Source organism: Diplodia seriata (assembly GCF_021436955.1).
Source record: "Diplodia seriata strain FDS-637 chromosome Unknown scaffold_7, whole genome shotgun sequence".
Taxonomy (NCBI): domain Eukaryota; kingdom Fungi; phylum Ascomycota; class Dothideomycetes; order Botryosphaeriales; family Botryosphaeriaceae; genus Diplodia; species Diplodia seriata.
The window spans coordinates 190,000-216,514 of NW_027117314.1; the positions used below are offsets into that span (position 1 = coordinate 190,000).

The 26,515-nt window shown below is 58.5% G+C and overlaps 8 protein-coding genes across 8 annotated transcripts; all 8 read right to left on the minus strand.

Annotated features, from left to right (window-relative positions):
- Positions 1-343: 343 nt before the first annotated feature.
- SLS55_006841 (uncharacterized protein) lies at positions 344-1,214 on the minus strand (the record flags this gene model as incomplete). Its single annotated transcript, XM_066778270.1, has 3 exons — positions 344-573; positions 642-844; positions 904-1,214. The coding sequence occupies 3 exons, from the start codon at positions 1,212-1,214 to the stop codon at positions 344-346; spliced, it is 744 nt and encodes a 247-aa protein (XP_066630707.1).
- Positions 1,215-1,248: 34 nt separating this feature from the next.
- SLS55_006842 (uncharacterized protein) lies at positions 1,249-2,259 on the minus strand (the record flags this gene model as incomplete). Its single annotated transcript, XM_066778271.1, has 3 exons — positions 1,249-1,627; positions 1,684-2,094; positions 2,150-2,259. The coding sequence occupies 3 exons, from the start codon at positions 2,257-2,259 to the stop codon at positions 1,249-1,251; spliced, it is 900 nt and encodes a 299-aa protein (XP_066630708.1).
- A 2,174-nt stretch (positions 2,260-4,433) lies between these two features.
- On the minus strand, positions 4,434-7,912 carry SLS55_006843 (uncharacterized protein; the record flags this gene model as incomplete). Its single annotated transcript, XM_066778272.1, has 4 exons — positions 4,434-4,502; positions 4,734-5,560; positions 6,335-7,151; positions 7,394-7,912. The coding sequence occupies 4 exons, from the start codon at positions 7,910-7,912 to the stop codon at positions 4,434-4,436; spliced, it is 2,232 nt and encodes a 743-aa protein (XP_066630709.1).
- Positions 7,913-9,673: 1,761 nt separating this feature from the next.
- SLS55_006844 (uncharacterized protein) lies at positions 9,674-12,688 on the minus strand (the record flags this gene model as incomplete). Its single annotated transcript, XM_066778273.1, has 1 exon — positions 9,674-12,688. One exon carries the CDS (start codon positions 12,686-12,688, stop codon positions 9,674-9,676), a length of 3,015 nt encoding a protein of 1,004 aa, XP_066630710.1.
- Positions 12,689-13,730: 1,042 nt separating this feature from the next.
- Positions 13,731-15,536, minus strand: SLS55_006845 (uncharacterized protein; the record flags this gene model as incomplete). Its single annotated transcript, XM_066778274.1, is given in 4 exon segments — positions 13,731-14,514; positions 14,573-14,865; positions 14,925-15,258; positions 15,277-15,536. The coding sequence occupies 4 exon segments, from the start codon at positions 15,534-15,536 to the stop codon at positions 13,731-13,733; spliced, it is 1,671 nt and encodes a 556-aa protein (XP_066630711.1).
- Positions 15,537-18,426: 2,890 nt separating this feature from the next.
- Positions 18,427-20,356, minus strand: SLS55_006846 (uncharacterized protein; the record flags this gene model as incomplete). Its single annotated transcript, XM_066778275.1, has 2 exons — positions 18,427-19,887; positions 19,943-20,356. The coding sequence occupies 2 exons, from the start codon at positions 20,354-20,356 to the stop codon at positions 18,427-18,429; spliced, it is 1,875 nt and encodes a 624-aa protein (XP_066630712.1).
- A 1,434-nt stretch (positions 20,357-21,790) lies between these two features.
- On the minus strand, positions 21,791-23,356 carry SLS55_006847 (uncharacterized protein; the record flags this gene model as incomplete). Its single annotated transcript, XM_066778276.1, has 3 exons — positions 21,791-22,432; positions 22,487-22,553; positions 23,124-23,356. 3 exons carry the CDS (start codon positions 23,354-23,356, stop codon positions 21,791-21,793), a joined length of 942 nt encoding a protein of 313 aa, XP_066630713.1.
- A 1,477-nt stretch (positions 23,357-24,833) lies between these two features.
- SLS55_006848 (uncharacterized protein) lies at positions 24,834-25,682 on the minus strand (the record flags this gene model as incomplete). Its single annotated transcript, XM_066778277.1, has 1 exon — positions 24,834-25,682. The coding sequence occupies one exon, from the start codon at positions 25,680-25,682 to the stop codon at positions 24,834-24,836; it is 849 nt and encodes a 282-aa protein (XP_066630714.1).
- Between the last annotated feature and the right edge of the window lie 833 nt (positions 25,683-26,515).

Sequence of the window (26,515 nt, forward strand, 5' to 3'; positions counted from 1 at the left end):
GTTTTTGCTTGATTTTTTTGGTTACACTCATCAGGAAGAGGCTCTAAGCTACTTACAGCCCCCGCTCATTGGTATCATCAAAACAATATTCATACAATATCATCCACCGCCAATACCTATCAAAATCCCTTTACATGCACATCATGGTATCATAAAGAAAAAACAGACAACAACAACGCTAACGAAAACCCCCCACGAGGGGGGCGGGTGAGGCGGGTTCTCAAGCGCTCAACCCAACTCAATCAAGAGCGAGCGAGCGAGCAACGCCGCCAACGCACGCCTGGAACATGCGCGCGCGCGCGCGACAGGAAACAACAGTCGAGAAGAAGAAGAACCAGAAGCCCTAGTTCATCTCCTTCTGGTTGCTCCGGCTCTTCTCCCAATCCGAGTCGGAGTTTTCCTGGCTGCGGCGCGGCACGTCGCCGCGGTTCTCGGCCAAGCGCTCCGCGTCCTCGAGCGTCTTCTCGACGTCGAGCTTCTCGCCCTTGCGCACGCGGCGCTCCGTCCACACCGGGTTCTCGTTCTTCTCGTACGCCTCGGCGAAGATGGCGTCCATCTTCTCGAGAGGGTAGCCTGCATGGATAAATCTATTAGTCGCATGTTCGTTTGGATGAGAAGAGAGGGATTGATTGAGAGCTTACCGTTGGTCTCGACGAAGGTGAAGTAGACGATCGGGATGAAGGCGAAGTTGAAGCACATGAAGACAAAGTACGTCTCCCACGCGATCTTGTTGATCATGATGGGCGCGAGCTGGACGACGGCGTAGTTGAAGATCCAGTTGGCGCTGGTCGACAGGCCGTTGGCCTCGGCACGGATGCGGATGGGAGTGATTTCGGCCGGGTAACTTTCGTTTTACGTTAGCATCAATGCCAGCGAGGTCGGCCGGTGTGTGTAAAAACTTACAGCCAAGTGACACCGAGCCAGCCCATGGCGAAGAACGAGTTGTAGACGAAGATGAAGACGGTCGCGGCGAGAGCGGCGGGCTTGGTGCCGGGCGCGAGGCAGGCACCGACGACGAGCAGAGAAATGGCCATGCCGACGGCACCCCAGAGCATGAGCGTGCGGCGACCGAGACGGTCGACGATGAACAGGGCGACGAGGGCGGCGATGAAGAACTCGGTGCCCAAGCAACCAGTCATCAGACGGGAAAGCTCGGCATCGAAACCAAGGGAGTCTTCGAAGACGGTGGTAGCGTAGCTGGGAGCTGTTAGCATCCTGATGGGTGAGATGGAAGGATGGAAAAACGTACTAAGTGACCAGGTTCAGACCACCAATCTGCTGGAATGCCTGAGAGCAGAAGGCAATGGTGGCACGCCAGCGGTTCATCTCGGGGCCCTTGCTGAAGAACTCCTTGAAGGTGAGCTTCTTGCCGCCGGTGATGGCGTTGATCTTCTGGATGTCTTCGACCTCGGCGTTGACCCTCTGGTCGTCGGTGGAGCTGTCGTAGAGATGGGCCATGATGTCGCGAGCAGCGTCCTCCTTGCCATGCTTGAGCAGCCAGCGAGGCGACTCCGGGTAGGCGAGAACACCGAGGATGAGCAAGAAACCGAAGACGGCCTGGAAGGCGATGGGGAAGCGCCACTGGAAGGATCCGTACTGCGTGACGAACCAGAAGCCGTAGTTGATCCTATGACAGTGTCAGTGCGCTGCAGGTGGCGAAGAAAGCAAGCAGTGAGAACATACCAGTAACTGACACAGATACCACCGGTGATCAGAGCACCCTCGAACAAGACGAGGAAGCCACGAATCTTGGGCGGGGCCATTTCGGACTGCCAGACGGGAATACTCGAAGTGTTCATGCCGTTGCCTACACCGGTGATAATGCGGCCGGCGATCAACATGCCCATGGTAACCGAGGCGGTCTGGATGGCGGTGCCGACGAGCATGATGGTGGTGCCGATCAGCACGGATTTCCTCCGACCGAGCTTGTCACCGTAGCCGATGATGAAGAACGAGCCGAGCAGACAACCGATTTCGTAGATGGCAACAACCAAGGCCTGAATGGAGCCGTCCTTGTAGTTGCTGTCCATCAGGGGGAAGTCCTTCAAGAACATGGGCTCGGAAATGATTCCAGCCATGATTCCCTGGTCATAACTGTAGTCGCGGCGTTAGCTCTGGGGAAGGCGGAGAAGCTCGAGTGGCAGCTTACCCGAAGAGGAGGAAACCGGAGGCGGCAGTGATACAGACACCAATCTGGAGGGCCTTTCCTCCGATCTTCCCGCCGAGGAAGCCGGTGTGCGTGAAGCCTGAGAAACCCATGGCGAAGCGTGCGGCACCGAAAACAACAGTGCGTCACGGGGAATGGAGAGGGAGTTGGTGAGGCGGAGAAGGAGTAGCGGGGAGTGGTGGTTCCCTTTTAACTCCCCAGCATGAGCGGCCATGTCTGCGGTCCACAGTGCAGACCCTTGGGCGGAGGGCGATGATATCAGGGACCACAAAAAGCACGGCGGAGCGGGGGCTCGGAGCAGCGCGAAGCGGCATGCAGACCGGAGATCCATTTGGGATTGTTGACGGCCAGCGCCAGGCGTGCGGGAGATGGCCCGGGCTGGTGGGCGAATTGTGGGTGTGGTGATTTCATACTGGAGCGTGCACGATAGCGAGGTGTGGGAGTCTAGGCCGGCGCGGCAGACACACGCGGTGTTGGCTGCGGGCGCGCGTATGCCAAGGGCTGGGCAACGCAACAAGGCGGGTCAAGCGACGACCCGTGACGTCAGTGCGACAAGCTTAAATTCTTAATCGGCCAATTAAGCGCCGCTGCCGCCGCCCTTTTGAGCCTCATGGCGGCCATCCGGGCGGGAGTGGCGCAGGGAAGCGAAAATCACGTCCAGCCGATGACGGCATCCCAACGGCGCGTCGAAAAGAGGCACTTTTCGCTGGGCGACAGGCCCGTCGCGAGGGTTGCGGGTGAGAATAGGAGAAGTGTGGGAGCGAGCAGGCAAATCTGGAGTTGCTGGGCCGTTCGCCTCCCCCGTTTCCCTGCCTCCGCCGTCTCCGCTCATCCATCCGCCTCCGCTGTTGGCCGGCTTGCTGCCCCATGAGCACCGCGCATGCCAGCCCCACCGTGCGCTCGACTGTGGGCCCAAGCCTAGCGGATCGGCCCCAACCCATCACATGCGAGCCGCGCTTGCCCAAACGGGCCTGATTGCGAAGCTTGCCGGCGACTCATGACCGGTGCGGCTCAAGAGCTGATCGATATTTGGACGCCGTACCCGCCGCCCTGGACGACGGCTGCTGCAACAACGTAGTTCGAGGCCGCACCTCGGTGTTTTCGCACCAGACGTCCAGTGTGAGCCGACTCCTGAGCTAGCTCTGCTGCGAAAAGTGGGCTGGCCCCCGCCAGCCCGCGCCTGCATTCGGCTCCCATCCAACTCCAGCGCAGCGGAACCGCCCCCGAAAACTGGATCGAGATGGTGTTGCACCACACCGCATCAACGTCCACCGATGCCGATGCCGATGCTGATGCTCACCCAACCCACGTGACTTCACGCCAGCTAGCCCAGCTGCCACTTTCAAGTTAATGGCGCATGCCGCAACTGGAAGGATGTCGCCTTAGCCCTGTCTCGGCTTCTCCTTCGACAAAATCGCTGCTTATGCGCTGATACCGGCGGCCTGAAAGCGTGGAAACCACTGCCATGATCAGAAGTGAATCGGACTCACCGGTATCCCCCCAACTCCGAACCCACGCATCGTTTCGCCGCGCCGCTCAAACCCCCATCAGCCGTGAAGGGTATTGTACGTACGGCCTATGCACGCTCATGCGCAGACTACTCGAACCACAGGCTGCACCCAAGCCCCTCCCCATCGTAGACGACGACGTGCGCAATATCCCATCACCTCTGTGCTTTGTCGCCCTCCGACCGCCTCTCGCCCCTGCCCCCTCCCCTTCCCGTCAGCACGTCTTCCGCCGCAGCTCGTTCTCCCCCGCCTGATCGGAACACTCCAACTGCCCGGCCTTCTCTGCGCCACGGTTATCGCGCGTTCCCATTCCCGCTCGCTTGCCGGGCGGACAAGCCGCATGGCTGCCTTCTTGCATTGCGCCATTGCTCGACGCGCAAAGCACGGGGTCCCCCAGTCCCGGTCCTCAAGGATGGGGTAAAAGGGCGTGCGGACGGAGTGTTCCGAGCCTCGAAGCACCACCTCGAACTCCCTTCGCGGAGATGAGAGAGAGAGGCCGGGAAGTATCGCGTTGGCCCAACTACACCCACCCCCACCTTGGAGACTTCACTGAAGGGGCGAGGGTGAGCAGTGGCATGAGCCCCCGAATGCGCATTTCCATCGGCGTGTACAGCATACATCCGTCATGTCCGTGACGAACCGCACGCGGCCGATGCGCGTTCCCGCCGACTCGGGACGCGCGGAATGATGGAGAAGACTCATCGTCCCTGCTACGAAGCCGGCCGGCTGGCAGATGTTGCCTTCAGGGGGCCGTGACACTACGGAATCTCCTCATCTCCTTCTATGCGGTCCCATCCGTGGTCGACGTGGAACTTCTCGAACGCGGGCTGACATGAGAAGCAGTAGTCAAAGTCCAGACACGCGCGGCAGTGGAAAGCCGGCCCACGTATCATCTACCTTGTCAGCAAAGTGGTACGTACGTACAAAGCAAGCCTTCCATCCCAGTCACTCACCAGAAAACATGAGTCGCATTGATATGGTTCCGTGTGACTTCTTTTGGTCTTCCACGCCGCGTCGTCCCTCTCTCTGAGTCGCAAGGGGCAATTCTCATCCGCAACCAGGCCGTCGTTCCCGTGGTATGCAGCCAAGGAAAACGGCGTGAACGCTCCAGGCATACCGTCGGTCGAGACAGTGGTCTCTCGAAGGCCGGCGAGCATGAGATCAGTGACCAGCTGCGCGTTCCCTGCTCGAGCCGCCCAGAACAACGGCGTCCATTCGTGCTCGGAGGATAGGAGCCGTTCTGCGACGGGAAGCCTGAGGATGTGGCGAGTCATTTGCACGCTTCCAGACTGACAAGCATAGTGCAAGATGGATCGACCGGCATGGTCAGTGCCCAAAGAATCGAAGCCGTGATCATGCAGGAAATCGAAGACTTCCACGTTCCCAGCACGTGCGGCAAGGTGCAGGGCGCTCCGTCCCATGGGATCGGGCGAAAATGATTCCGCCCTCTGCTCCTTCACAACCAGCCGCAACAGATGCAGGTTTCCAGTACGGGCAGCTTCGTTCAGATACGGGAGCCATAGACTATGGCCAACCAATGAAGGAACGTCGAGCTCGACTCGGAACAGGCGATCAATGACTGAGTTGTGGGCGTTGCCGGCAGCGAGCAACAATGCAGTATTTCCACCCACAGTCTTTTTCGCAGGGTCTACTCCGTGCTTCAATAATATCTCAACGAGGTCTCCATCGCCACTCTCAGCCGCGAAGTGCAGGGCCGTTTCCCCATATCTAGCTGGCGTCGACGGATCCGCACCTTTGTTCAGGAGGTATTTCGCTACATCCGGGTGTTTGCGGATGATCGCAAGGTGCAAAGGCCCTAAGCCGTCTCGATTGAGAGCTTCAAAGCCGGATCCGTAGTTAATAAGTAGCTGCATAGCCTTGACATCTCCAGAAGTGCTCATGTTATGGGTAGTTAAAGCTATCGTCCGGACGAGAATGTCGAATTAAAAATTCTATATACGTATTATTTTTTTTCTCTCTAAAAACGAGCTAAGATATAGTTACGCTATATTCTGCTATTCTTCGCGCTAGCCATCGGCTGCGAGAGGGGGCTGTAAAGCGGGGTAAAAGGCCCGGCGATGGCATCCTCGTTCTCAATTTTCGGCATCAACTTTTCTTCGACAAAGGATGCCCAATGATTGAAACATTTACTCCCAAGAAATGCAGTGACATCATCGAATTTGTGTATGTCTGAATCCTCGGTTTCCGCAACGTGGTGATACCAGAACCTCGCAGAGTAGTCCAGCAAGTCTGGGCGAGGATCATTCCAAACATTCTCATTATGGATGACTCTGATGCAGAGTCGCGCAAGACGGCGATGTTGAGCGGAGCTATCTGATATCTGGAGCTGACACGGGGAAAGTGGCCCTCTGCTGAAATTGGGGCGAAAGGATGTAATCTCTCACGGACGTGTGAACGAGGTGGATCGTTGCAGAATGGATAGAGTCAGCGCCATCTGATCTTCGCAACTCCAGAAGTGGCTCGCATAGCCTCTTGAAGTTTTCTCCAATCGAATCGATCTGGCTTTCTAAGTCGCTACTTAATTTAACCTTCAGGGCGTGGACTATTTCGGGCAACGTTAGCGGCCTGAAAGCAAATGCTGTCCAGCGGATTATGGCCACTGCGATCTGCTGCTCATGGCCATTCAAATTTTGAATACGTTGCCAACTTCCTTCGAAGGCATCAGAAAGCTCTCCGAAGTCGATGGTGCCATCCTGGGTAAAGCTTTCCGAGTGCCTGCCAGCCTGAAGACGATGTTTCTGCAGCTTGATCCACAAAAAGGAGCCCGCTGAAGTCTTCGAAAGTTGATTGGCTAGTTCGATATTCAATTCGGCTGCCCGGTTTGGCAAACTCTCATCCACGACCTTTCTTGCAAGGACCACAACATCGCTTTCAACATCGTGTTCGGTGATTTCATATTCCATGAATGTAGGTCCTGCATAATGCTTCAGCGAAGATGAGATCTCTTCGCGATTGTCGCTTCTGCTCATGACGAGGACTCTCGTGTCAGTCCAAGAAATTGCGGTCCGGAAATCTTGAAGGAATGCTGCGCGTTCGCCTCGGTCCTTGAACTCGTCGAGACCATCCAAGACAAGCGTACACCTTGGAACGCCGGAGAGAATGGACCTTAATAGTCTCAGGGAGTCTCTGGTTGTTGCTTCCGACGAGGAAGTTGAGACAAAGTGCTGGAACGCGATATCTCGTGCGGAGGAATTCTGACGGACAAGCTGAGAGAGCCAGACTCGAGGAATGATGTCGAGACTGTTCTGCGACTCAGCCAAGGTGGAGCAGAAAGCATGCGCAACCGGCTGTTCTCCATCCATGTGCTCAACCAAGGATTGCACGACCCGTGCGCAGATGATTGATTTCCCGTAGCCCGGTCGTCCATGGATCCAGAGAATGCGGCCTCCATCACCCGGGGCAGTTTCAGGCACCAAGACCTGTACGTATCCCGCTCCAAGATCCAGTCGCATGTTCTAGGAAGCCGCAAAGACTTGCGGCGCTTGTATTCTTTGACTGTATCCGGGTGGTCTAGCCATTCATCAATACGTTCCAGTTTCACATAAGCTGTGACATTTGCTTTGCCAGCTTTCGGCCTATAAGTGCTTCCGTCGAGGTTCGCATCTATATCAGAGTGTCAGCTCGACTCACTATGGTCGGGAAGATTGGTTTCACCCTTTGGATCGTCGGGTCCATCACCGGGTAAGTCCATTCTCACTCTGGATTCAGGGAAATCTTCAAAAAGGTGGTTGACCATCTTGCTCAGTTCTCTCACTTGCTCTGAAAACCGTTGGCCATGGATTGACCAGCGAACTCCCTCTCGGAAATTGGTGACTCGAGACCGAAAGGGCGAGCGCGGTCTCTTTGGGCCTTGATCAAGTACCGGAATCTCCAAAGATACAGCGCCATCCTCGGCTGCATCCTGTCTGATCTTCCTAAATTTTGACCGGAGCCATTTGCAGATCTCCCTGATGACACCGAAGTAGCTCTTGGCGTTTTCAACGTAGTCTTGGTCCTCCAAACGAGGATGGTGTCTCCTCCCTAACTCCTCTCCGTCAAATCCGGAATAGGCGATCCAAGTTCGAAGGCGCAGCAGGCTGCGGTGGAGGATGAGGAGGGCTTTCCTTGACTCGAGCAGGAGCTCATGGTCTACAACCATCTCCCAGCGGTCGCGGAGGTCGAGTATATCGTTGATCAAGCCGGGCACGCCAATGATCACTCCTGCGATGTCCGTCATGATTGCACCGCAGTGTCGAAGTTAGTGCGAAGGTAAGCGAAAGTCGGGGAAGTTGGCCAGGCTGGCGAGATGTTTTTTTATACGACCTCGCCAAGCGATGGGGGCGGCAATATCAATCAGCCTGCACTTCTGATTGGCGATGAGTGAGTGCATGCTGACTTCCACCCTTCTCTGGCGTTGAATATCATGGCATGTAGCATTACTTCTGTACGGAATCTATCAGTGACACGCCACACTTCAGCGCAAATCAAGCCCGCAGAGATCAAACCTCGTGCAACATCCCTGCTTCCCAACCGACTTCACAACCCATCGTTACCCTCAACCCACGAGAACCAAAGCCCTGCGCAAACATCATGACCTCGTCGATCACAAATTGCATCTTCAGCACCCTTCAATCTCCCGGTGATAAGGTGCGGTACGGCGGCGGCTCCAGGACTGACGCTCAGCGCGGAGAGAGCTCGTAGGGCTGTAGACCAGATGGAGGCGGGTTCGTTGTGGATACCGGTGACTACTCTGCTCCCCGCATGCGCTGCTGCTCTTCTCCATGCGCAGGTTGAGTCCGGAGCTGTCGGGTGATGGAAGGAGGTGTTGGCGAAAGCTGCGGTTGTTGCGTCATCGACCCAGCGGTTCCATGTTCCTGCCGATGGCTAGCGCGAAGAATAGCAGAACATGGCGTAACTATGCCTTAGCTCGTTCTTAGAGGAAAAAAAAAAAACAATACGTAGGTAGTTGAAGCTATCGTCCAGACGTGTATGTAGAATTGAAAATCGCGCAAGATCGCGTCAAACTGCCGCTGGCTGTAGGAACCGGAGTTGATATAGCCCATAATAGCCACCTTGAAGGATTCTTGGCCACGGTGAGAGTTCACGGTAAGCTTGTGGCGATCCTCCTTCTTGATACGCCACTGATAGAAAAATGAGGTAGCGTCCATCACGGAGATGTAACTACATCCCCGGACTGCGTTGATAATGTCTTGCTGTGCTGGCAAAGGATACGAATCCTTTTCTGAGATTCGATTGAGGCCGCGAATGTCAACTACCGCGCTTAATTCTAGATACACGTCTGGACGATAGCTTCAACTACCCATGACATGAGCAAAAAACAGATCCACGCTAGCCATCGGCTGCGGCGCCCGTCGCTGCTGCCCCTTAACCCCACGTCGTCAAAACCTTATCCGTCAACGAAGACCAATTCTCATAAAAGTACAGAGAAAACTTAATTGCCAGACAGGCCTGCCTCGCTCCTAAGGCCACAGGCGGGTTGTTTGCTTCTTTTCTCAATTAGGCTTAGCTTAGTTTGCTGGCAGGCGGTGATATAACCCACACTTTATAGATGTGTTTTGGGGATGTAATATGACAGAGAGTGATGATGTCGTTGTTGCGGCTCAAAGAGCCGGGTAAGTATCTTTTACCACCTGCTATGGTTTAAAAAAGCAACTGAGCTCTAGGTAGTCGCCGGCTGCGGAACGCCCTCTGTAGAATCACAAGCACGAAGGGGAAAAAATCACCACGCACACACCAACCCATCACATATCCGTACGTTCAGCAGCAACAGTAAATTTTTGTTCGCAAAATATAATATCGACAAGCAGCAGCAGCAGCAGCAGCAGTACGCAAAACACCGCGCGCGCAAAACGCGCCGCAATGCCGCACGACCAACCAACCAAAAAGCCAAAAAAGTTAAAACAATCGACTATATATCTACAAGAAGCTTCCCACCATCCATCCATCCACAGAAAAAAGCTCAACACCCCCTCTTTCTCTACCTCCTCAGCGCACCCTTAACAACGCTCTCAAACACAAACGTAAACCACTCCAACACATCCTTGATCCGCGTGCCCTCGGGCAGCGCCTCGCCGGCAACCGCCGCCGCACCCGTCGGCGCGGCGATGACCTGGGTCAGCGCGGCGCTGGGGATGATGTTGGTCCAGTTGCTCGCGATGCCGCTGGCGACGAGCGACGGGAGCGCGGACGGCGTGGCGGCGGCGACGGCAGACGTCTCGGCCGCGACGACCTGGGTGGCGAAGGTGGTGGCCTGGGCCTGTTGGCCCTGGCCCTGGGCCTGGGGCTTGCCACCCTGGGCCTGCTGGCCCGCGGCGGAGGCGGAGGCAGCAGCGGAGACGATGTAAGTCGAGGTCTCGACGGAGGCGGCGCCGACGGCACCGGCGGCCGAGCCGGAGGCAGCGATGGCGGCGGCGGGGGTGGCAGAAGCAGCTTCGCCAGCAGCCACGGTCACGAAGACGGTGGTCATCGAGGTGTTCTTGACGGTGATAGTAGTAGTAACGGTGGACTTGCCCGAGTCGGCAGCACCCTCAGCGCCGGAGCCGGACGAAGGAGCGGGGGTGGTGGCGGCGGCGACGGTGGAGGTCTCGGAGGCGGACTGGTCGGCGACGGCGGAGGAGGAAGACTCGGTCTCGGAGCCGGAAGAGGCGGCGACGGAGCTCTGGCTGGAGGAAGCAGCAGCGGAAGACGACGACGACGAGCCGGTGGAGATGGTGGTGGTCTGGCCGGAGATCTTCTTGGCGGCGTGCTCGGCGGCGACGTAGACGATGGCCTGGGTGTTGCCGGTGGGCAGGTCGGGGTGGATCGAGGCGTCGACGACGTACAGGTTGTCGGTGCCGTAGACCTTGCAGTCCGTGTCGACGACCGAGGTGCCGTCGTTCTCCAGGCCCGAGTCGGTGCCCATCTTGGCGGTGCCGACGAAGTGCGAGCCGGTCGTCAGCTTGGCGATGAGGTCGGCCGCGGTGACGTTGCCGCCGGTGGTCGACGTGACGCTCATGGTGCCCGACTTCTGGACGTAGCCGAAGAACTCGTTGATGAAGGAGGTGATGGCGGCCTTGTCGGCGTCGGTCGTGAGCCACGGCTCCGTCATCAGCGTGGTGGCGCCCGACTCGTCGATGCCGAGGCGGCCGGTCGAGGTGAGACCGTGGGTGAGGTAGACCTTGACCTTGATCTCGTTGGAGCTGGAGACGGAGGTGGTGCCCTGGACGTAGCGCGTCTTGCCGTCGGAGCCCTCGACGCTGGTCCAGAAGTTGAGACGCTGCATACCCTCGGCGAGAGGACCGGAGCCCTGCTTGTAGAGAGCAATGTCCGAGTCGGAGGGGTTGGTGGGGTCGAAGACGGTCATGTTGCCACCGTTGACCTTGACCGTCATGGACAGAATGGGGTGGTCCTTGAGGCCCTTGCCGACGGGGAGCTCGATATAGTCAGCCGAGTCGAGGGTGATGCCGTTGTTGGCGCTGTTGACGATCTCGAGCTGGTCGGCGGGACCGATGCCAGAGTTGAACAGGATGCGGGGGGTGGACAGGGCACCGGCAGCGAGGACGACCTTGCCGTTCTTGGTAAGGTTGATGATCTGGGCAGCGCCGTCGGCGTTCTCGATCTCGACACCGGTGATGGAAGAGCCAGTGCGCATGACACGGACGACCTTGGAGTTGAGCTGGAGCTTGAAGTTGTCAAGCGCCTGGGCCTCGGGCAGGTAGGTCAGGACGGGACCGGCACGGAGAGAGTCCTTGACGTTGAAGGGAGGGTGCGAGAAGACCTTCTCCTTCTTGTTGGGCTCCTCAATGGCGTCGACCTCGCTCCAGCCGTTGCTCTTGAAAAGCTTGGACAGGGTCTCGTAGACGCCCTGGTTGTAGCGGCGGCCGTCGGCGGAGGGGAGGGTGGTACCGGGGTTGCGCTCGTAGAAGGCCTCGGCAGAGGACTCGACGTCGGCCCACGACCATCCTTGGGGCCAGTTCTCGAAGTCGGCCTCCTGGGGCTTGACGAACATCTCGGCGTTGATGGAAGAAGAGCCACCGAGAATGCAACCAGCCTGGGAGGCGGTGTCGGTGCAGTAAGAGACATCGCCGGTCGAGGAAACGGCGTAGCCGTAGGCGGGGACGTCGTAGGGGGTGACGGTGCTGTTCCAGTCAAGCATGTCCTTGCCACCGCTGGAGGCGGACGAGGCACCACCGCGCTCGATCAGGAGGACGGAGGCCTTGGACTCGGCGAGGCGCTCGGCGGCAACGATACCGGCGGCACCACCACCGACGACGATGTAGTCGTAGGTGTCGCTCAGGGTGGAGGGAGTGGCGAGGGGAGTGCTGGAGGGGGTGGTGGCAGAGCCAGCGGGGGTGGTGGTAGAGTTGGAGGCGCTGCTGGAGCTGGAGGCGCCCGAGGAGCCAGTGGCCAGCTTGGACCAGGTGGCGAAGTCGGCGGACTCAGCGTCAGCGATGGTCATGCCGAAGGCACCGAAGCCAGCAGCGTGGTAGTTGAGGGTAGCGGACGCGCTGCCGGGGGAGGTGGGGGCAGTCTTGGAGAAGGCCCAGCCGAGGACGCCGGTGGTGCCGGTGACATCGAAAGCACCAGAGTCGCCAGTCACGCAGCCACTGCACAGGAAAGTGTACGAGTAGTGGGTGGAGTTGACGAAAGTGCCCTCGGGGATGGTGGTGAGGGTGACGGCGTCCATGACGGCGGGGTTGGAGTAGGCATTGGTCTTGCGGGCCGAGGCAACAATGTCCTCGCCGTTGGGCCAAGCAGCAATCAGGGTCGAGGCCATCATGGAGGAGGTCATGGAGACACCAGCCCAGCCGGAGCCGGGGGCGACCATCTGGCCAATGATGTCGGTCTTGGCATCGGGGCTCTCGGGAAGAGCGACACCGAAGGAGAAGCCGGTGGTCTCGTCCTGCCAGCGCTGGAACTTGATGCCGGTGGTCGAGTCGGTGTAGGCGCTCGTGGAGGTGGCCGCGCGGGCAGCACCAGCCAGGGCGGCGACGGCCGCAACGTTGGCACGCATATTTGTGGTTGTTTTGGGAAGTGAGTGTGAGGACTAGTAGTCAAAGAATGTGAATCTGGCACCTGGCCAAAAGATAGAATAGCTCGAGGCGAACGACTGGAGCCGTCGAGGCTGAAAAGAATGACTTGCGAGAAAAAAAAGAAGGTAATGCGTGCTGAACTGGCAGCTGTGCGTGAAGGAGAAAGAAGGCGGACACCGGGGCAGCGCTTGGCGGGACTATATACTATGCGGGCTCGAATGGGGAGGGCATGATTGTTCAGCCACGGGGCATGCAGCGCTCCACTGCTGGCACCGTCATCTCGCTGCGTGAAACGAAACTCGACTCTCGGCAGTTGGTTTCCCCTCTGGTGATGCGTCCGGGCTCGGATCGTTCCAGACGGGACCTGGGCGAGGCCTGGCGGGCTGGAGCCGAATCAGCATCGGCAATCCGCGCGCGGGCATTGGCCGGCCAGCCGAGCGAGCCGGGGGGGTGTTTCGCATATAGAAACGCGGCTGGTGTTTCTGCTGGAAGCGAAGGGGCGCGCACGGCGGTGGTGAAACGGCACGGACGCGATAGATGAAGAGGCTGGCCTGAGCGCCTGCCTAACCGCGCCGCCGTCAATTGCCCGCCAACCGCAGCCGTTGTATTTCCACCACCACGCATGCGACCGCGCAATCTGCCGTCCAGGGTGCCCACTCGCCTCCGATCGCAAAGCTTGGTATCCCGGGTCCCGCGCACTTCGTCATCCGCCGCGGCCCTCGTTGCGTGCGTTCCATACCGGTAGACGCCGCAGTGCCAGCAATGCCGTTCACGGGCCCACACGGGGCTTTCACCAAGCGCCACGGCCCATCAACGGCCACTGGCGGCTCCCTATAGCCCGCGGGCGCCGGCATTAACACCGATCCACCATGTGGAGAAGCTAGAAGCCGCTCCATTTCGAGAACAATATACTGCGCGGAGCATCTCGGCTTTTGCCCTACACTACCATCGCTGCTATCTCCGAGCCACGCCTCACCGCAACCCTCTCCTTTCCTCTGCTCCCATCGCCGTCCCGTCGACGCCCTACCTCGCCGTGGCCTCCTCCGCGTGCTTGTGGTGGCAGCCCGTCGCCCTCGCCTTCGGCACCAGCGGGCTGCGCCGGACGACGCGCTGGCTGCGCGCGGGCAGCGAGTCGAACGAGTCGGCGTACGTCGCCACCGCGTGCGCGATGGCCCGCGTGTTGATCAGGAACGCCTCCAGGTTCAGGTTGTCCACCGTGTCGCCCACGCGGTGGTAGTTCTCGTCGTACGCCAGCCCCGCCGTGCCGCCGTACAGCGCCGCCTCCGCCTCCGTCTTGACCTGCTCCGCCCCGGTGAACAGCCCGCCCGCCGCCACCCCGACGTCCAGGAACGGCCCGTAGTCGGAGCGTCCGCTGAACTCCGTGGGCTGCGACGGCAGCTCCTTGCTCGCGAAGTAGCCCTCGAACAGCGCCTCCGCCTCCGCCGAGCCCGCCGGTCCGCTAAGGTTGAAGGCCGACCCGTCGCCGTCGTAGATGCCAAGGAAATAGTTGGGCGACGCGATCATGTCGAAGTTTAGGTACAGCCGGATCTTGTCCAGGTCCTCGGGCGTCGTCTGGTTCACGTAGTACTCGGCACCCAGCAGGCCAAACTCCTCGGCCGACCACCAGGCGAAGCGCACGGCGTTGTTGACTTCGTACTTGGCCAGCTTCAGGGCAACCTCGAGGATGCCGATGGATCCGGAGCCGTTGTCGTTGATGCCAGGGCCCGCCTCGACCGAGTCGGAGTGCGCGCCGACGAAGATAACGTTGTCAGGGTCGCCAGCCTTGGTCTGCGCAATGACGTTCATGCTGCATTAGGGGTCAGCCAGAAGGATTCTGGTGCGGTCTGGGTGCTGGGCAAACTCACGTGACGCGATCCTCAATGATGGAGTTGACGTTGAGGTCGCCAGTGACCTCGCCGGCCTCGAGCAGCGCAAGGATTGCGCGACCGTTGCTAAGAGAAATGGCCGCGGTGGGCGGGTAGGTGCCCTCGGTGCGGTTGGGAGCACCAAGAGTGCCGCTTAGAGAGCCATTGACATTGTTGTAGATGACGGCTCCGGCAGCCCCTGCGGCGCCGGCGTAGGCGGCCTTCAGACCGAAGTCACAGGTGCCACGGGAGATCAGCGCGATGGCGCCTGAAACCTCCGCTGGGAAGTCGGACTGCAATTTGTCGTCAGCTAATCGCATTGCAGAACGAGAACAAGACAACAGGCGCCTACCGGTTCGCAGCCCAGGTTCGACACGGCAACGATAGGGGCCTCGACCTGGCCGTTGGGCGCGTACGTCATCAACTCGGCCTGCTGGTCCTCGCCATTGACAGTGAGGGTGGCGTCACCGCCCGAGAAGGTCTCGATGAAAGGCTGGTACTCGACATCGTAGTACTCGTCCAGCTGTGAGATGAGCTCGTACAGGTATAGGGTAGTGAAGTTGTGGCCGGGGCTGCCGAACACGCGGTTGCGGCCGGTGGTCTGGTAGGCGATGGCCTGCAGGTTCTCGGCGTGGTCAAGGAGAGCGGCGGAATCGATGTCGTTTTGGAGCGCATCCTGGCTGACGCTTTAGCACGTTTCACACCTCAAACGAATCGGAGGCGCACCCACCGACGTGACGGGCGTCTTGGCCTCAGTCTCGGCTTGCACCGTGATCTCGTTGGGCTGCTCTGGCGCTGCTCCCCAGTTTTCGACATCTGGCTGCCAGTCCCGGGGGAAGACTTGGGGACCGCGGCGCTGCAGCAGAGATGCTGGGCGGACGGCGTGCACGTGACCGGCAGGGGTCGAGGCCTCGCCGACAACTGCGAGCGCTGCCAAGGCGGCACTGGACTCGAGGAAGCGCATCTTAGCGTAACGTGGAGAGCGTAGAGGGGTGTGTCTGCGCAATGCCGTCGGCCAAATTGCTCGGAGTGCTGCGGCTATATATACTCGGTAGGCCTCGACTTTGAGTTAAATTGAGGATATTGATAGGGTTCCACAGCACTTGGCGGGAGCTCTTGGGCTTGCAGTGCTGTGCCTGACGACAGGTCGGGATGAATTGGCGTATGGGACCATGATGCATGGACGCGTTCCCAGAACAGGCAGGCGGATGAGGAGCAGGAAGCATCCCGGTGGTGTTGCCCAGCGGAAAGAAGCATCCAAGACGGACGGCGGGCTTGGCGCGCATCTCGGCGGAGAGGGGACGGGGGGCGGAGGGCGGATCCAGAGAGAAGGGGGAAGGAGATAAGAGCGGCCGGCCAAGCGGCCAAGGCAGTGGCAAACGAGAAAGGCAGATAGAAACGTGATAGCGGAGGATTTGTCTGGCCTCGCTGCCTCTGCTCCGCCTTTTCGCGGCTTTGGACATGATTGAAGACGAGGTGGCGTCCTTCGTATTCTTTTCAAGAGAGATGTCGCCTTCGTGCCACGGCAGCAACGGCACAGGGTCGCGTACTGTGCCTGTCAGCCAACCCGCACCCTAAGCTCATGCGCTGCAACCATTCACACGACGCGGGTAGCCAGTGGAAACAGTCGCACCGCTTTGCAAACAAAGCAAGGTAGATGCCCCGAGACCATCACTCGCGTTGCGGGGTGAGACGGGCCATGCTGGGTGTTGACCGCTCATCTGCCGCAACTCGAGATGTTTGAACGATTCGACGACGATGAAACGCGCCCAGTGTTGAGTGACGCGGCGCAAGCTCAAGGTTTGCGGCGGCCAGGGTGGGAAACCCTGTCCTCCATGTTTCCTGCAGGTCAACCTTCGCTTTTGGCACTGCGCAGAACCGGGCTTTGCGAGCTCATCAGCATAGGTATCCTCGCATGGGTGAGGGTTGCGGGGTTGAGGTTGATGAGGCTCCGAGGGCGACTCGGGCAGGCGCACGCGACACCCCCTGGTCGATGACGCAACCGCCGCCTTGGCCATCCCTTTACCACACAGATCACGAGAGGAAGAGCAACAAGAAGACAACATCTCCGCTATAGATGCTCTCTAGTAAATCAATTAGCCCTTGCCGCATTGTTGAATCTGATTGCTTACTTCATCCTGGGAACATTCGAAAAACTGGGGTATACGCGAGCTCTGGCTTTCGGGGTTTGAGGGTCAGAGTTATCACTTGCATCCCCATCCTGACTGTCCTCGGTACTGATATCGCTATCACTGCAGTACCCATCAACTCGTGTCTGAACCCAATCAGATGCTTGAGTTCCATGGCGTCATCAACCGGTGCGCAAATGATTGGGGCTCAGTACTGTCAAATTGCGCATTTGCGCGCACTCCTTCACTGGCGCAAAAACTCGAGGTGGGATATCGACCACACCCGCCTTTTCCAGATTTTGCCCTTTGAAGAGTTGGAAAGCTCGCAGAGGCGTTCTGGGTTTGGAAGTAGCTGTCTCTCCACGGAATCATTGAGAACCGTCTACGCCAATACAAGTGCTGCGAATCGAGGACGCAATGATGTCAGTCAGCACGATGCTGATTCGCAAAACATCGAAAGAAACTTCTCAACAGCAAGTGTAGATGCTACACGAGCGTAAAGGCGTGTTCGAAAAAAAAAAAAAAAGGGGGCTTGCCATCGCACTCCGACCAACACTCCAACCGCCCTTCCAATCAAGCAAAACCGACCTGGTATCCCAACAGCAACAAAACACACAGCACGTGGCACCACTCGCAACATCACACACGCAGTTATTTCCAAACACATCCACAAACAAAAAGCGCACAAAATACATTAGTCTAACCAATCATAAACCCGTCTCCCTGCTACAAGTCTAAGCAAAACCAACACTCTCCAAAAACCCACATCAACGTCATCATATCATGTAAACCTTAGCGAGTGTCTCTGGGGGGAAAAAAAGGAAAGAACCATGCAACATCATCATCATCAAGAAGAGACGACAACGGCACAATACAGTCATATAAACAAACGACGGAGGGGAAGAGAAAGGTAAGAAAGAGAAGTGTGGTAGACGACTGCTCCGAGAGCATATATACCGTACCAAAGAGATGGAATGAGAAGTGAAGTAAAGAAAATCGTGATTACAAGCGAGCTCAGTCTCAGGGAGGAGAAGAGATTAGAATTTCAAAGGGGAAAAAAATAGACCACCGTTTTGTACTCCTGGTTTTTCGTAATTGTTATTTTGTACGGGTGTGTGTATGGCGACGAGCTGCCTTGTATGGGAACAACAACAGGCCGAGTCATAAAGGGAAGGAAACAAAAGTAAAAAAGTCCTCGGGAAGGACAGGCATACCAATGAGATACTTTTTTGTTTCTTCGGGAGGGAACGAGGGAGCGAGTGAGCGAATGAGTAAGTGAGCCTGGAAGAGACCATGCCAGACGTGCAAAAGAAAATCAATATGCCAACCATGTGCTATGAGAGAGGATCCCTAGCAGTAGGAGAAATTATCAAAAACCGTTCGCCTTCTCTGCACGAAACACCTCGTTCTCTTGCCTACGACAAGAGCATTAAGCGCTACTACGGGAAGTAGGACCCGGAAAAAAGGGAACGCTATTTGTTTGAATGACGCCATGTGTCCCCCAATTTGCTTTTTATTTTAGTGACCCGCCGTTTTGAACATGATGCCGCAACCAGAAGTGCTGGTGTGTATTTTTCGTGTGGTTGTACAGGGCCTGTATCCTTCAGACCAGTCTTTTTTCTTCATACTTCGTTCCCGATTGCATATCCAGATCGACTCTTGAGAAGACCCTGAGTAGCTGGGGTACTCGTAATACCAGAGAGGTACTTCTGGGTTTCGTGGGAGTTAAGAGCTCTTCTCGCTCCCAACTCCAGCACCTAGACCCGGAAAGACACCCCAAGCACCTCCTTGCGAAGAGCTAGTTCCACCAAGGCCGCTGGACAGCCTCTTGGCCTTCTTCTCCTTGTCGGCTGCGGATTCTTCTTCTTCCATGTCGAACAAACCCTGTTCTTGCTCCTCTTCAATGGGCTCGCGGCCAATGCTGCTGCTGGAGATGGCACGGTCCATACCAATTCCGGCCCTCGAAGGTACGGAACCAATGCTGGAAGCTGAAGTCAACCGTCCAGGCATCCCCGGGTGCTGCTTGTCTTCTGGCCCTTCCGGCTTGGAGTCCGATACAAGAGATGAGAGACGGGTGCGCTGGAGCTGCTGACTGAGCGTGCTAATGCTGCTCTGACGCGGCGGGCTAGCAAGACCGAATGGGCTAGCGTCACCGGTTGACGGGGTCCTGCGATCTCCGATGGGACGAAGTGACGGGCTGGCGTTCGGGTTCAGGGAAGAACCGCGGAGTGGGGAGCCCACAACGCCGAAAACGTTGGCGCCAGGGCTCGACGACATCTCCTCGGCGGGCTTGTGTGTCCGGGAGAAGAGAGCGCCGAAACGCGAAGGAGAGGAACCCAGCGGTGAGCCGACCTTGGAATCGCCCGGAGTGCCCAACCCGGAAAGTGACTGGCGGTGGTTGAAACCTTGGTCGTCTTCGCCGGCGCGGGAAAAGCGGCGCATCTTCTCCTGGGGGGTCAGCAACTCGTGCAGGCTGTTGGGGACCAGGTCCTCCTCGAATGCAAAGTTCTCATCCCACTCATCCTGGCCAAAGCCGGGTCGTGTGCCCAAGCTCGCCGACATGACCTTCGGTCTCGCGAAGCGCTCCGAGTGCATGATGCGCCTGCCCATCATCGGCTCTTCCGTCGTGGGCGGGGATGATCCCAGACCATTCCTTGCAAGCGCCTCATCTCCAAATGCGGAGCTGTGCAGGTTCCTCAATGTAGACGTCTCGAGCGCCTTGTTCTGATACGACGACGGCGGGGAGGCGCCCTCGAAGCCGAAGCGCGAGGGGACGGATGCGGCGATGGGACCGTAGCGGGCCATGTGGGAAATGCCCTGGCTGTCAAAAGAAGCGGGGAGCGGGGCATCGAGGACGCTCAGGCCCTTCTGCACGGGCGACGTTGGGAGACGGCTGTCATTTGGCGGTGAGCCGAAATTGGAGCCGGGATTCGAGGAGAAGGTCTGGTCGATGGTAGGTATCATATCATGAAGGTGCTTGCCCTGGGCGCCCAGGTAGGGCTCGTCAGAGGACATGTAGGGGTATTGCGGGGCGCCGGCCATGGCTTGCATGGTGAGCAGCGAGCTCTGGGTCGCGGGCGGGCGGCCGTACGGATGGCGGCCCATTGCGAGGTTCGGGCCGTTGACGCGCCTGCCGTCGGGCAGGATGTGGGCGAGAGCGCATTTGGCGCCGAACTTGCAGTTGCCCTGGGGGCGTGTCAGCGTGCGGCGGCGGCGGGCTTGGGGACGGGCGAGGGCAGACCTTCTGGAAGTACTTGCACGGGGCAGTCTCGGTCTGCAGGTCGTTGGTGTGCAGGAACGGACAGGCCTTGCCAGCCTGGCAGACGCCCTGGCGGTAGAATTTGCACGGGACGTGTGCAGTGCCTTTGAGCTCAGTGGGATCAGTGCTAGTGCTCTTCTGCGAGTGCTTGTTGTGGCGCAGGCGCTCACTCTTGCTGTTGGGCGGGCTGCGAGGCCCGTCGAAGCCGCTCATGCCGCGCACATGGCCCTGGTGGCCGTTGGCCACGCGGTGTTGTATGGGCACGCCCTGCTGGCTGGTGGGGCTCTGGACCTGGCCGTTGCTCTGCGAGCCGCTGAAGTCGCGCGAGTGGCGGTTCTGCACGCGCTGGCCGTTGGCGGCGGGCTGGGGCGGGAATTGGGGCGCGAGGGCGGGCATGCTGGGGTTGGGGAGCGGCGGCGGGGTATCGTGGGTTGGGCTCTGCGGAGGCGGCGAGAAGAGGGCCTGCGGAGGAGCAGGCGGGGGCTGGCTCTCGGTGGTCATGGTAGCGGTAGCGGCGGTGTCGTGGCCCGGCGGTGGGCGAGGCTGCAGCTCAGTCCGTCGAGAGCGACGTGGTGGGCGCGCGGCGGGCGGTCGAGCGAGCTGGGACCGGGACGGAGACTGGGTCTGGCGCTGGCCGGGGACGGGGACGGGGACTGGGACTGGGACTCTGGCGTGGGCGGCGGGACGATGGCCGTCGCGATGCTCGCTTACGCTGCTGCGGCCAGGACCAGGACCAGGACCGGTGACGGGCGCTGTGATCGGAGCTGCTATCAACGCTCGCCATGCACGCTCGGCGGTCGAGAGAGGCGTCTTGGATGGCGATTGTGCGGCAGTGCATCGCCCAGATATGCCCGCCCGCGCCCGTCACGAGGCGCGCGAGTCACGCAACAAGGCGGCGCGCACGCGTCGTCGCAGCGATGAGCTCATGTCTCACTCGACCTCGACCGCCCTCGACAGCTCCAGCTCCAGCTCCAGCTCCAGCTCCAGCTCCAGCTCGCAGCTCTCCCACCTCCCCCACGCTGCTCGTGGGCCGACCAGGCCGTCGTCATGCGCCCGCTGACCGGGATCTCGCCGCCGTCCCTTGCGCCGCCCTGGCCGCAACCCGCATCGAGATCGGGCCCTGCCGCCGGAACACCGCGTGCCTTCCAACCTTACTTGGCCGCTGCGCATCATCCGCCCCTCTCTGCTGCCTGACCGCCGCCCTGCGTATATTACCGCCGTTAACCTGCAGTAGTCCCTCCAGCATGTCTCCCGTCAGCTGCCGTTGACGTCTGTCTGGCTGGCTCCGTTGTTCCATACACACCACTCCATCACATGCTGCGTGGGATTAACGAGCCTCCGTCCGCTAGAAACAACCGCCCTTCTATCGCGCCGATTGCGCCTTTGAGCCGTTCCTCGTGACCCACTTCCCTCTGCGTGTTCCTGAAGAACATCCGCCCGTAAGTACCTAGGTGATGTCACTTCGCACGCACCCCCAACAACATGCCATCAGCCGTGCACTGTCCGTCATACCCCGCGTGATAGACTTGTGGGGTTATGTGTATCTACGACCTAGTGCCTCGGAGCTTCACAACCCTCGACAGCTCTGAAGAGGTCATCGGTACCTCTGCGGATCACAACTTCCGCCAACAGTATCTTGCACGCGAAAACTTCCATGTCACTCAAAACAAATCCCTTTGATTTTTGAACCCAGCGCAGCTATCTGTGCGGTACTCACGAAGAGCACGAAATTTTAGCTACGTGCGCAGTGCTGGTGCCATCCAGTGCACTTTGACTTGCAACCGAGTGAAATCGAAGCAAAAAGAACAGAAGTACCACCCGGATACGTCTTTAGATGCCGCCACCACGAGTCAATCCGGCCGTGTAGTTGTTGTTCGTCCAGCCAAGCTGCAGGTCGTCCATGAAGAAAACCCTGTCTTCGGCCGTGTCACTCCAGTAGTATGACCTCATGCGAATCGAGGACAGGTCCGTAAAGTCTCCACCTTCACTAAAGAAGTCAATCTTGGTCAGCTGGCATTTGCCTTCCTCGTCGACAGTCGTCTCCGAGCATGGCACCATGTCGAAAGTCGAAATCGCCTGGAGCCCTTCCACCTGCTCAATAGCGTTCCAACGGAAACCAGTAACCTCAAGGGTGCAGTTGAGGGGGTCAGGACCGTTATCGACAGGAATGGGGCCCTTGTTACAGGAGAAGGAACCGCCGTAAGCGTTGAAGTGGAAGGCAGAGTCACTGATGCGATTGCCATCAGCGCTGATGCTACCGTTCCGAGTTGAACCATTCTCGGGCTGCTCCGGCGCGGTTGTCGTCCTGTTGGGCAAGTACATGACCAGGTATGGGGGCGAGGCAGGGCTGATTGCATCGTAATCCGTCGGGACGTACGCGAAGCCTTCGTTGAAGACAAGGTGGTGAGTCGGGTTGTTAATACCAACGAACGGATCCGAAGTGGTGACCACGTTGTCATGGCCCTCGTCAAACTGTGTGTAGTAAGTGCACACCGAAAGGGAGTTTCAAGGGGAGATGACACTGACATTGATGGTGAAGTTACCGAAGTCGCAGCCCTCCCCGCACATTGCAGATGTTGGCGTCGGATTCGCACTGGTACTGACATTCGAATACGGAGGGAAGGTGGTGGGGGTCAAACTTGCAGCGTGCACTGTCGTCGTCTTGCTCACGATGGAAGTGTCCGCCGGCACTGTCGTCGTCTTGCTCACGATGGAAACGTCCGCCGAAGGAGTGTCATACCAAGTCAAAGTCACCGTGACATTGCGGGTGGAGGTCCGAGTCGTAAGCGGGGTAGAGTGAACCTGCGAGTGAGGAGGCACCGAGACTCCACCAGTGCCTCCGGTGACAAGTCTCGAGCTTTGCAGGCCCGGGGTATACCCCGACGAGTTCCAGCCATGATAGCCCCAGCCAGTAGACGGAGACGCATATGGGGTGGCATTTGGAGACATGGGAGGAGTGACCCACGATGAACTTGTAACCACGCGAGAAGATGATAGGGTGACCTTGGATGAGCTTGAAACCGCTGGAGGAGACGAAAGTGAGACTTTGGATGAGCTTGTAACCACCGGAGGAGACGACAGTGTGACCTTGGATGAGCTCGTAACCGCAGAGGATGATGGAGTGACTATCAAAGAGGTGGAACCTTGAGAAGAGGAACCATACTCTGGATCGGCATCGGAGATAGTCGAAGTTCCGGAGAACACGGTAGTAGAACTGGTCGCGACAATAACCGTCGTAGGCTCCTCACTCTTTGTAACCCACACCGTGGATGTTGAGGTAGACTCCGAGGGAGTATGGTCCGTGACGGTGATGAACTGCGTCGAATTGAAAGTGATCCAAACCTCACTGGTTGTCTCCTGGGGCGGAACAACAGTAAACGTGGATTTGCCGGACATGACCGTGATTGAATCGGTAGGGTCGGGGGATCCACAAGGCCAGAGGGTGGAAGTGCCGTCCATCGCCTGAATGAGCTCTCCGCCAGTTGGGCAAACAAGACCAGACGGGGGAGGCGCAGCAGAGGTCGAGGAAGGTGTAGCAGGAGGTTGTGTGGTCGAAGGCGAGTACGAGTTGCAGCCGAGAGTGGTCGTCACTGTGATAGTGGGACCAGTAACAGTAGTAGTCCAAGCCATAGTAATCGTCACCGTGCTGGCTGGTATGATGATAGTCCTAAGGTAGAAGGGTAAGTGTTGACGTGACAATAGGGAAGATCAGAGGAGAGAACTTCGGATGGAAGACCTTCCAGTGAAGCGGGTGCTGACGATTAGCGCATTGGATAGACTCAGGAGCAGTGGACGATATGAGGGAAATGTAACACTTACTCCTGGGCGAGCGCCGGCAGGAGGAACGCCATGAAGGCGAGCCACGCTTGAACGAGCAGCATGGCTCACTTGGCGAACGAGCTGGGATGCGAAGCAGTGGGATGAGAGGTCAAAGAAGGTGAGAGGTGTGGACCACGGAGGATTGGCGTCGGTTATCGAGTGAGTGAGTGTCAGTCGCCGGTAAAGAACGAATGAGTGTGGTGGAGAAGGAAAGGAAGAAGAGGAGGAGGGCGGGCGAAGAGAAGGGTCCTTATGCTCGGCGGCGGGCGCTAGAGCCAACTAAGCGAGCCGTCCGTGGATCAACCGTCTTTCCGCCGCCGCGCGTGGCTCTGATTGGCCGAAAATCAAGCTCGCACGTTCCGCTTGTCGTTTTTCTCGACCCAAAAGAGCAGGCGCACGTCATAGGCCTCGGATCAGGGAAGCTACGGCCGGCTGCAGCCCCATCAGCGAGCTGACTGCGCTGGTACTAGGTGCTGGCACTCCGAAATATCTAGTGACACGAAATGCGAGGGCAGACGATCACGGCAGTCAATCTTCAGGGCAGTAAGCCATGCAGGTACCCCTCTGTCAGTGCTGCCAGCCGGAGCCACAACAGAAGATGGATCTTGGTCTGTGGGTAGGCTGCCGACCATGCAGGGTGGTCCGCTCATCCTTGACCGTGTAACGCCAGGGCGGGTAAGGCAACATGGCATTGACGCTGTGTCACCGCCGCCGGGGCTGTGGCTGTGGGCATACTGTGAGCAACGTCTTGAGAATGCAGCTGACTCACTGTGACGCCTTCGGACATTAGTTCTGAGCGCTTTAACCGCTCTCCCCAGATACTCTCCCACTGAACAAACCTAGATCAAATTGCTGACATCCAAGGATCTCCGTAGTATGACTACAATCTCTACAGCACTTGCAAATTTTCCGACAACCTGTTGGCATCTGAAGAGGTCCGCTGCACCTCCGAAACAAGCAATTTCAAAGCGCATTCCCCACCGCATCTCCCACGCCGCCTCTCAAAAAAGAAAAAAAGAAAAAAAGAAACAAGAAAACTCCCGCCCACGACCCCTCACTCAAACTTATGCAACACCAACCAAACCGGCGCCTGGCCCGACCCCTTCCCCCTCCTCTCCGTCCACCCCTGCTTACTCAGCGTCTCCGCCGCGCGCTCGTCCTTGTACTTGATCGTGCTGCCCTTGTACCACCTCCCGTTGCCTGCCTCCGTCACCTCGCTGACGGCCCACGCGTCGTCGCCCTTGCCGAGGTGCTCGAGCAGCTGCTTGACGGACCACCCGACGTCGGCGTCCCAGATGTTGAAGCCGCCCATCCTGCGCGCGGGCACCACGACGCCGCGCCGCGCGCCGTCCTTCCACGGCCCGATGTCCGTCTTGCGGAAGACGTGCAGCCGCGTCTGCTTCGGGTTGTAGATGATGCCGACGCCGGCGCGGCCGCCTTGTGCGCCGGGGCGTCGCGGCAGCGTCTTCGGGTTCGCTGGGGCGTCGCCGTCCGAGCAGCCGTCGTCGTCGTCGTTGTCCTCGCCAAAGCGCCAGTTGGGACCGCCGCCGGGACCGCCGCCGGGACCCATCCACGGCGCCGCCATGAAGCCACCACCACCACCACCGAACGGCGGAGGGCCGTGCGGCGGCGGGAAGAAGCCGTGGGGAGGAGGACCTGGCGGCATGCCGCCGAAACCGGGGCCGTCGTCGTCGCCGGGAGGGCCGGGAGGCGGGCCGCCGCCGCCAGCGAAGAAAGGGGGAGGACCGCCGCCGCCGCCCATGAAGGGATGGTGAGGGGGAGGGAACATGGGGGGCCCGTCGAAGAAGCCCGGGGGGCCGCCGGCGAGCATGGGGTCGAGGAAGTCCGGGGGCTGGTAGCCGCCGTAGCGGCCGTGCCAGGCGTGGGGTGGGAAGCGGGACATGGCCGGGTTTGGTTGGGTTTGCGGGAGAGGGAGGGAGGTGGGTGGATTGGTGTTTTGTTGAAGAGGACAAGGTCGAGGGGGCTGAGGGTTTGTTGTTGGCTTGATTGAAGGGGTAGCTTTGTGGAAGCGTCGAAGTGTGGTGCTGGAGGATGTTGTCGTGGCTTGCCCGGAGCTTCGCTTGAACTGTGAGAACAGCAGTCAAAGTGGATGAAGGAGAAGTGTCGGTGGTTGCAAGGAGGTGGCCCTTTTGTGCTGTTCAACCTGGGTTCTCAGCTGTGAGCAGGAGACCGAAGCATAAACTCCTTGGAATGGTGGTCACAGACTGTTGCGGGTGCCCCCTTATTGTAAGCAGCTGTGGCACGCCACGAAAGAACGACGTTTGTCAAGAGACAATCGTAGGAGCATTTGGGCTCTGTTGGCAGTCAGGTTCTTCTGCTTTGCTGGCATGTCATCTTCTGTTTTCCTTGTTTGTTGGCGAGGAAACGTGGCGAGGGGTTTGTAGAGAATTGGGTGTCAATGAAAACAGCATTTGGGTGGGTGATTAGTGCTTGTAGTAGTACAATCAAGAACTTTTGAAAAGGAGATAAAGGAAAATAAACCACGGGGAGCATGCACGCACGAGACTTTACTCCTGAGGAACTCCGCGTGAATCCAGCACCTGTGCAACCACAAGGACATTCAGTAGAGTAGCGCTGGTGAACACAACATGAAGAGACAAAATGACAAGGAACGTGGAATGAAGATATTGGATATCTTGAATCTTCATGAGTTAACGACATTGTAGAATATAGAGCAGCTGACCACTCGCCCAAAAAGTCCATTAATTCAAGCCT